General features: G+C 47.2%; 2 protein-coding genes across 10 annotated transcripts in view; one reads left to right on the top strand and one right to left on the bottom strand.

Moving 5' to 3' along the window:
* Positions 1-115: 115 nt before the first annotated feature.
* LOC130198562 (ETS-related transcription factor Elf-1-like) lies at positions 116-8,205 on the bottom strand. 8 transcript variants are annotated; one of them, XM_056421761.1, is made up of 10 exons: positions 7,931-8,205; positions 7,091-7,141; positions 6,358-6,409; positions 5,341-5,402; positions 5,054-5,177; positions 3,135-3,239; positions 2,776-2,878; positions 2,593-2,667; positions 2,285-2,480; positions 116-2,176 (listed from the first exon to the last, which is right to left on the bottom strand). In XM_056421761.1, exons 1-10 carry the CDS (start codon positions 7,954-7,956, stop codon positions 1,600-1,602), a joined length of 1,371 nt encoding a protein of 456 aa, XP_056277736.1. In that variant the 5' UTR covers positions 7,957-8,205; the 3' UTR covers positions 116-1,599. The 8 variants fall into 8 exon arrangements, with proteins under 8 accessions (XP_056277736.1, XP_056277737.1, XP_056277740.1 ...); XM_056421762.1 differs by lacking the exon at positions 7,091-7,141 and having other exon boundaries at positions 7,931-8,203; XM_056421765.1 differs by lacking the exon at positions 7,091-7,141 and having other exon boundaries at positions 2,776-2,931; positions 5,341-5,525; positions 7,931-8,198.
* LOC130198560 (glutamate decarboxylase 1-like) overlaps positions 4,899-9,084 on the top strand; it is an 84,513-nt gene continuing 80,327 nt past the window's right edge. For both annotated transcript variants that reach the window (XM_056421759.1, XM_056421758.1), the window contains exons 1-2: positions 4,899-4,995; positions 5,512-5,661. In XM_056421759.1, the coding sequence (XP_056277734.1) occupies positions 4,899-4,995; positions 5,512-5,661 (247 nt within the window). The remainder of the gene's footprint in view (positions 4,996-5,511; positions 5,662-9,084) is intronic.

Raw genomic sequence — 9,084 nt, 5'->3', positions numbered from 1 at the left:
AGTAGAAAGTACAATACAACCCTTTGAATTGGAATGGAAGAATAAGTAATAAGTAGTGTAAAGTTCCATGACTTTGTGCTGATGATGAAAATGAGTTGACAATGAATTTCACACAGACAATGACAAAATTAAGTTTATTTTATATAATAGACAATTATCTTTTCAACACCTCTGGAGAGCATGAAAGCAAACACACCAGAGTAAGGCAACAAAAGCTCCACCTCTCCCTCCGCTACAAGCTTATATAATATCAGTGGAACTTACAGTATCAAAAGATCTCCAGATGAAGCGAAGTGAGGGGATGCCAAATAAATGGCTTAATCAGTAATAAAGTGAAAACAGTTTTGCATATGGTTCTCTGGGAAAGGCAGTTACAAGCATCTCCTCCACCAAGCTCAGCCTCACAGGAGTCCACTTGAGTCCTACAAAGCTCAGTTTTCATTTGGAGTGAGGTTTGCGAGGCTGAACTCAGATCAACTGAAGGGGAAAACCCCAATTTAGCATTACTTCATTACAAAAGGGCCCGCTGTTTTACTCTTGCATAGACTGCACAGTAAAACTAAATGTGTACGAACCTGAGGGAGAAAATGGCAACAAGGCAAAGTCAAGCTTGTTCAAAGACATACAGTAAACAACACACAATACATAACGATATCAAGGCTTTAGAGGTGCATATATGCATTTGTGTATATACACACACACAAGTGTAATAAGTAAAGAGAATGTACGAAGAGTAGAAAGGCTAAAGAGACTCGACAGGAGGCAATGCAGCTAAATAAAAAGGCCATTTCACTGGTGATTGTCGACAAACGGAAAGCCCACCGAGTAGGTACATCAACTACAAACAGCAGCAGTGCTAAATTACTATTCTAGAAAAAACAGTGATCCCTTGTTTTTTAACATTTCATAATACAAACGTAAATTCAGTAATTTAAAAATAACAATCATAATAATAATGTGGAATGTTTTTCCCTCAATAACCTCATGATTATCAGGAACACAGGATGCGGGGACAGGATGGACTGAGATCGTCAGGCACTTAAGAGAAGAAACATACAGCAGGGGTAAACATTAGTGCAAAGCCGTTTTCAAGGCAGAGGAATGATTCAGCATGAAGAAGAAAACCCCCCCACAAAGAGTGGGAAAGGGGGAGAGTAAAGGCAGAGGAGGAGGGCACAGTGTACTGAACAATTTGCTCCGTGATGCGAGAGGTGAAGTGCAAGCAGAGTCTTCAGAAGGTGCAGAGAGGCTGTGGATTCCAGTGCATGTCTGTCTTTGGTGTCTTGTGTGATTGACGGCGAGAGAGAGCGTGCGACATAAGGCTGGAGACGAGGCGCGCCAGCTTTTAACGTCTCCTCGATAGCAAACGGCGAAATGTTGCGAGTGTGCTGCCGACTCGGGGAGGAAGTAGTGATCTAGAATCCCTTTTGTTTTGAATTCGTAATATCTAAAATACTAAAAATTATCCTAGATTAATGCTCCCACTCCGAAAGAACATCGGCGCTTGTGTCCAGACATCGCTGGTGCAGCTCTGTAACTGGTCCTGAGTCAGTGGAGTGCGTGTGTGTGCGCATGCGTGTGTGTTTTTAAACGTGTAATTTATTGGTGAGAGCTGGTTAGAGGCACCAGCTGTGGAGCTTCCACCTGGGAAGTTTTGGGTCCTGGGTGCGACCTTCCATCGGGCGCCTCCCGCGCACCCCCACAGTCCACAGCCGTCTCTGCGGCAGCCTGCCGCTCACACAGGCTCCCCAGCAGCTGGGCCGTTTTGAAGACCGAGGCGTGGCCAGCGGGCTGCAGGGACTGGACCTTCTGCAGGTTCTGCAGGGTGCGCAGCATCTCCGCGGACACGATGGGCAAATGCTGCTCCTGGATCAGGCTGGCGCTGGCGGGCCTCGGGGTGGATTCGCGCTGGCCTCGAAAGGAGCAGGAAATTTTTTTCTGCGGCGGGTGCGAGTCTTCCTCCTCAACCGATTGGTCACTAGAAGGTATCGTGCTGGCGTCCGAGTCGTCGCTCGCAGCCTCGTCGTTGCCACTAATGTCTTCGTGGTCGTCATCGTCTTCTTCCTTGATGCCGTCGCCGTCTGTGATATAAATCATATCTTTGGGCAGAGAGGTGAACTGGTAGACGAGACGCTGGCCTTCGACTTTATTCAGTATGCCTCTCTGGTAGTAGTACCTACATGGACATACAAGTTCAGGATTAACAAAACAAATGACGCACATATATTCCCAACAAAGTAAAGACGTTTCTAAAACCGCCTCAGCCCTCTTTTGGTCGTTTTACCTGAGCGCTCTGCCCATCGTCTCATAATTCATATCCGGCTTGTTCTTGTGTTTGCCCCAGAGTCTGGCGACTGCTTTGGAGTTCACCAGCTTGAAGATCCCCACGTGCGGATTGGTCCATTTGATGTAGCGGGGGCAGACCTGTCGGTCCTGCAGCAACTCCATCAGGAACTGCCACAGGTACAGTGTGTTTCCCCCTGCAGCACAGACACAGGAGGATGACTTGCGCTCATTCAGACATGAGACCAACGTGAAGAACTGCCATCACATTCACGCGTGCATGACTGAAAGGGGCCGTGTCAACAATACCTTTGTTGTATTTGTCCTTCTTCACTATAATGTCAGGTGTGGGAGACTCTGCCCTTCTGTGTCGAGCTTTTCTCCCTGAGTATTCAAAGAAGAAAAGCAGGTTGTTTGCAAATAATCCAAAAATAAATCACACACTTATTCTCATAATTCAGATAAGATATGAGACACCAGAAGGTACCGCACCTCTCTTTTTGGACTGCAGCTGCGCCGCAGGCTTGTTTGTGTGCAACGAGTGCCACTGTGGCTGGTCAAAAGCGCCCACAATCCCCTCTGCTGACACAGTCACCTGGGTAACAGGAGAAGTGATGACATCACCCAGGGATGGTAAGAAGGTCTGGGCTGCAGGGGGAGGGGGGCATAAACAGATGGAATGAGAGAGAACAGCAGTGTGACCGCCATGGCTAAAAATAACACCTCACAGTCAGACATGCCCGACACGGGAAAGCAGCGGTGAGGTTTTATGAGGGCATCTTCTTCTTCACTCCGTTAGTGTGCATGTGAGCAATGGTAACTCAGGTGTGTGTGTGTGTGTGTGTGCTTACAGTAGTGCTCCAGGGAGAGGGTGTCAGGGCAGTCCATGTTGAGGAGCGAGTCAGCAGCGACAAGCGTCTCCATGGTCTCCTCCTCTCCACTTTCACATTGCTCCACTGCGGACGAAGGGAGCAACGTACTGAAACATTCCTTAACGCACAGCAGCCTTAGCCATTGAGTCAAATTACACAAATCCTCCTCTCGCCGCTCCAGCTATCCGGCCACGAAAAGCCTTGATGTGTTATCTATTTAGTTTGCGCCGTCAGCCCATCCAAAAGCAGGCAATCCTTTCTGTTTCCAAGACAGGTTTTACCCCAGGATGTATATTCGTCACAGGATATAATAGAACAGTTGTTGTGGTTAGAGGATTACACACGTGTTGTTGTCTGATGTGCCTCTAGCGCTAATAGATGGGTTCAAGTCCCTCTTTATTCCACCCCTTCAAAAGAAGAGGAATGGGCTTTCCTGGTAGTGTTGCATTTTATTTTCACCACAGAAGAAATTGCAATCAAGAGATGGATCAGTGTCAGCATGTAATAATCCATAAAGGACAACGTGATCCAGTGTCTGCCAATGTTAGGTCCTAGCCTTGTTTTTCAATAGTCCATTATTGCTTTTGGCTCACTAGTTGTCACACTCTGCGAAGTTCGGGGGCCGAGGTGCACGGAAAGCAGTGGTTGTTATGGCATTTAATATACTTGATGGCTCTAAATAACTGCTGCACAATCTGTCCAGGTACCCAGTGGGCACCGACGCAGGACCCTGGTTGGGAATCACTGCACAAGAAATAACAGGGAGAAAAAGTTGTTTTGGAATTTGGGTGAAATTCTCCTTTTGGGGTCAGTGGTCAGCAGGTCTAGTCGATGTGTCCTTGAGCAAGACCCTTAACCCTGAATTGCTCCCCGTAGCTGTGTCTACGGTTTATTAATATAACATCAATCGACAATCATTAAATTAAATGGATTATTATTATTATTATTAATCACCGGAACGAATGATCGAACAGGTAGTTTATTAATTAATTAACTGTTTCGCTTCACTTTGAACTTCATTTAGATAAATAACCGCCTGTAAAATCAGTCTGTTTTCCCCCCATCCTTCCACAGTCAATACTTTAATAACAATATGTTCAGCTCCCGTTAACCTCACTGTTGTCCCCCCGAGGAAGAACATTTTCAGAAGGACTATTTGTTTCGTGCGCATTTGTTTGCGTGACGTGAGCAGGCTGCGAAGCCAGGGGGACTCGAACGCATCTGCTAGCTAACAGCTGCGTGTCGTGGGCTCAACCCGCCCAGAAGAAGCCCGGCGCCAACGGCTCAAAACAAACCGCCACGGGTAGAGACGCGCGGCCGGTGAGTTGTTGCACACGACACGGTTGTGATCCCGAGGTGGACTAACCGCGACTGTGCGCGAGCGTTGTCAGTTACCGTTAGCTAAATTAACCGAGGCTCGCTTCGTGTCAGACTTTCAACTGCTCGCTTCAATTCGCGAAGGAGAAAAAAAAACCCGATGAAGTAAAAACAACTTACTTTTAATTCGCAGCATTGGTGAGGAACAAGCCATAGCATGTGAGCTGTAGGCCGAATTGACCACGTCTACATCTTAATATGATTCATGGACGGTCTTTCACAGGGACGCGCAGCCCCGTAATGTTTTGTTTCACTTCCTGAAACTTTTTCAGAGGGTGGGCCATGTGCGACGACTGCTGCGACTGCGCATGTGCAGTCCAAGGCGGGTTTTTTTAATGATTGATGGGACTTCGTGCTTCGTAAACCATGAATAAAACCGTCACAGAACAAAGCTTAAATGGTTCAAAAACCATTTGTTTGGACTGTGGAACGACAGACGAGCTTCAATCATTAAGTGTGACAGGTACACAAAGTGTGTGTGCGCGTGTCTGTGTTTGTGTGTGTGTGTTGTATGCACTGACCTTTGAGCAGCTGCTGGTGATGCGCTGTGTGTGACTGCTCACACGCGAGACCTCCATATGAGAGCAGGTGTGTGTGGGGCACCTGCTCCACAATAACGGCTGGGTAATCCGAGTAACCCCCCAACTGCAACACAAAGACAATTGGATTATACCAAACCAGATTTGTCGGACTGAAATGTGTGCTCTGCTTCAAGGCACACACAAACACACACACACACACACACACACACACACACACACACACACACACATACGGATAAATGCATCTCTGCTCTACATCTACTCACCTGTGACATGTTGACATGGTCACTGGCAAAGTCAAAGATGAGGTCCGACTGCTGCAACATGGCTGAAAAATCCCAACACAACCTTAACTGTGTGAAAAGTGCATGGCAGCTTGCCCCTGAAGACGATTACCAACGGAGGCCTGGTGTGTGTTTGTGTCCTGACCGATCCAGGTTTTGGAGAGAATCTTCAGAAGAAGAACAGTCGACCGTCAGTGAAGATCAACCGGAGATCTCCCACCGCCTCCCACCCCCCCCCCCCCTTCAGGATACGACGAGGCCGCTCTCTTTCCACGCAGCGCAACTCAGCAGTGGAAGAGGGACGTGAGTAAACCAATTGACCCGAAACACAGGCGTCACAGGAAACCCGCGTTCGCTCGCTCGCTCTGCCTCGACTTTCGATGAGGAAGTGGGGGCTGTTAACTGTCCTGTGGTCTGACTGAACCTGCCAGATAAGAACAGAGAGAAATGAGAGCAAACGTGTCAAGCCGTTGCAGGCAGAGCACAAAAGTGAGAGCGCCACACCTGCGGCGGACGTCAGGCGGTGTGTGACCAGTCGGACTTTAAACAAAAAAAAGTCCAAATAAAGAAATACGGTCACTGCGATCTGTGAAAAAACAGCACAGTTTGCTTCCCTCTTTTTTTAATACATCTCATGCTCTTATCTCGCTACTCAAAGAGGCTCAACCAGCAACAGGAAGGAAGCGTTTCCACTGCAGTGTGTGTGTGTGTGTGTGTGTGTTGTATAGGGGGGAGGCAGCTGGTGTTGAACTTGAAACGTCATGTCTTTGCACATCGCTCAAGGTTTCGGGGGCGTTCGCACACATTCCTAACGGCACGGCTCTGAGGGGGACATTCAGGACGGAACTGAACCGACTCCTCTCTGCTCTCCGCTGTTCTCCCCTCGCCACCTCGAGGTTGAAGTTAACCCTCGTGAGCGAACTCACTCTTTTCTGTTTCCTCCCGCCCACACAAATGTGAAACCCAAGCTGTAAACACTGTTTGCACACCTGCGCTTACCTTCCGCCCTCCTCTGTCACAGATCACGCCGGCGTTTGGGCTCCGCGTACGACTGTGAACACATCGCATCCAAGGGAATAAACATCATCGAGCTCCTACGTTATAATCCCATTAATCCTGTTTAGTTGAACCAGTCTTGTTACGCCCACAGTGAGCGAGCGCGCCTCTTTGTCTTTGTGTGTGTGTTCGATAGAGGCACAACATGTTTGGGTCAGTTATCACACAGGAAGCACAGCTCAGTTAGGAGGCACCGCTTCCTGAATTCCATTGCCAAACCGCTGCCAACATCATCTGCTTGCAACGGCCTTCTCATTTGCTGACTTCCTCTGATGTGTTTGTCGCTCAATGATTTACGTAGGGCACGAGGGGAACGGGGCCGAGCCTCGGGTTTAACGAGGAGAAACGGTCCCTTTTTAAAATAATGTTCTCGAGCTTGATTAAAGGAGGGATTACAGCCGAAGCCCAACATGGATCCGCATCGTTGACTTATTGTTTTAATCGTCTTGTTAAAGTGCGATATGTCATTTTTCACAATTTTCCGAGAGAATAAAAAAGAAGCTTCAGCCCAGGGAGAGATGTGTTAAATCAAAATCACATACCTTTTTAAATGAACTGGCAAAGACAGATTTATTATAATTTTCCCCCACGTGCTTATTACTCTGACAGTCTATTCATGTGCGGTTGTTGTGCAGGTTGAACATAATTAAGTACTCGTTCCTCTCCACTTGCAAACCTGAATATCCGGCTCCGGGTGTCGTGTGGCAGGCCGCCAGGATCGTTGTCACTATCAGTAAATGAGGTGTAGACATAAAGAATGCTGCTTGCGTTCATTTGCTCTTTTTTTCGTGCAATTTTTCATTCTTCGAGTGGCTAGCCACCACTGCCTGACATTGTAACATGTGTATATATATATATACATATATATATATATGTGTGTGTGTGTGTGTTCATTAATGCCTGCAGCCTGCTGCTTCGATAGGAGTCACCAGCAGCACAGAGCATCAGTACTCTGGTCACATAGGTTTGTCTCTGTGGCCTCGGCTCTGGTATCTGAGCCTGTGAAGTGGTTGCCAGGCCCCTTAGGACACTGATAAGCCCCCATAACATTCGGGGGATGAATGTTGTGAGAGAGAGAGAGAGAGAGAGAGAGAGAAGTGCGGGTGTGTTTGACAGAAAGGGGCAGAGTGTGTGTGTGTGTGTGAACTAGGCCAGGCTGATAACAGTATATGGCAAGAGTGGGAGCAGCTGATAAGCCCCTCTTGTTGCTCGTGGTAACCAGGCCTTGTTAAATGAACACTGTGAAACACGGTGTGTGTGTGTTCAGGGTTTAGCTGACATTTATAGTAAATCGGTAAAACCCCAATATTTTTTAAACATTTCTTGTTTTTTAAAAGTGCGTCAACCAGCCACGCTCAGCAACTCCCACACGCCCTCTGAAAAAAATACTTTCACTTTCCCTCCAGCACATGTTATGTCACAAAAAGAGCAGCGAGCTCTGTGACTTCGCGGAGGACGGGTCCCTCTACGGAGCGGCGGCCCTGCTGCTCGAGTGGAGTAAGAAGTAGATGCTTACCGTGTGTTCATAGCTCGTGTCTGCATGTGGCAGAACAGCAGCTGCCTGGAGGATCCAGAAGAGGAACGGAAATTGTTCTCATCACTTTTGGCAAACGGAGAACCTTCATCTGCTCACAGACCTGGGATCAGTTTCCTCTCGTGACTTCCCAGCCATCAAGGAAAGAGCCTCACAAGCTTTCGATCAGTGTGGGTCGTGTTGATTTTTCTTCTTCTTCCCTTTAGACCTTGCCAGTTATTGCTTCCTCTTTTTTTCCTTTTTTTCCCCTTCAGAGAACTGCCCCCTTTGTGTGTCCCGATTGGTTACCTGTGTTGTGAGTCAAGGTAACCCATAGTGACCATTGTCGGTGTGGAGGAAATGTAAACACGGGCGTATTTGCAATGTAAAGCAGCCGAGACAAACAAGTTATCTGCAAACAACCCAGTCGGCTTATCTACTCGACGTGTGTGATGATCTCACCACGTATCATATCAAGGTTCAAGGTTCAAGGTTTTTTATTTGCCATCTGTGCCTAGACCAGCAGTCCAGACACATCGGAATTATTTTTGCAGGGTTCTCCGAGTCAACAGAGGTACAGAACAAACACACTATAATAATAATAATAATAATAATAACCGTAATAATAATAGAAATATGAAACATATATTTAAAAAGAACACTGTACAAAAAAACACACATATATACCTGTCGGCTTAAAATGACCCAAAAGGTTTTATGTAATTCTGAAGTTCTGCCTGGTACTTCATGTTAACACATTCGGAAAATGTACATGCAGGCTGGAAAGTAGGATGAAAGAAATATGGACAAAAAGATTTTTAAAAAGACCGACAGGCACACATATGCATGTTTTTGTTTTTATCCAGTCCCCGATGCTCCCTCGTGGGAAAACCCTGCACCGACACCCTTAAAGGGACAGTGCACTACAGCCACTCCATGCAGGGTATTTTGTTGTTGATTTTTGGGGTTTGAACTGTCCCTTCACCAACAAGTGATGCTGTCCTTTCTCTCTCACTCTTTAAGAAAACACAAACAAAACACAACAGGCGATGTATGAGCACCCGCCACAGAGTGTGGTCCAGTGATGCTCTGGGGTCGGGTGCCGGCTGCGGGATCTCCGTCACCGCTGTTTCCAGGAAATCATCAGCTTTCTCATG

This window comes from Pseudoliparis swirei, chromosome 8, assembly GCF_029220125.1.
Source record: "Pseudoliparis swirei isolate HS2019 ecotype Mariana Trench chromosome 8, NWPU_hadal_v1, whole genome shotgun sequence".
NCBI classification, from domain to species: domain Eukaryota; kingdom Metazoa; phylum Chordata; class Actinopteri; order Perciformes; family Liparidae; genus Pseudoliparis; species Pseudoliparis swirei.
The sequence above is the reverse complement of the archived record's forward strand: the minus strand, read 5'-3'. Positions and strand labels throughout refer to the sequence as shown.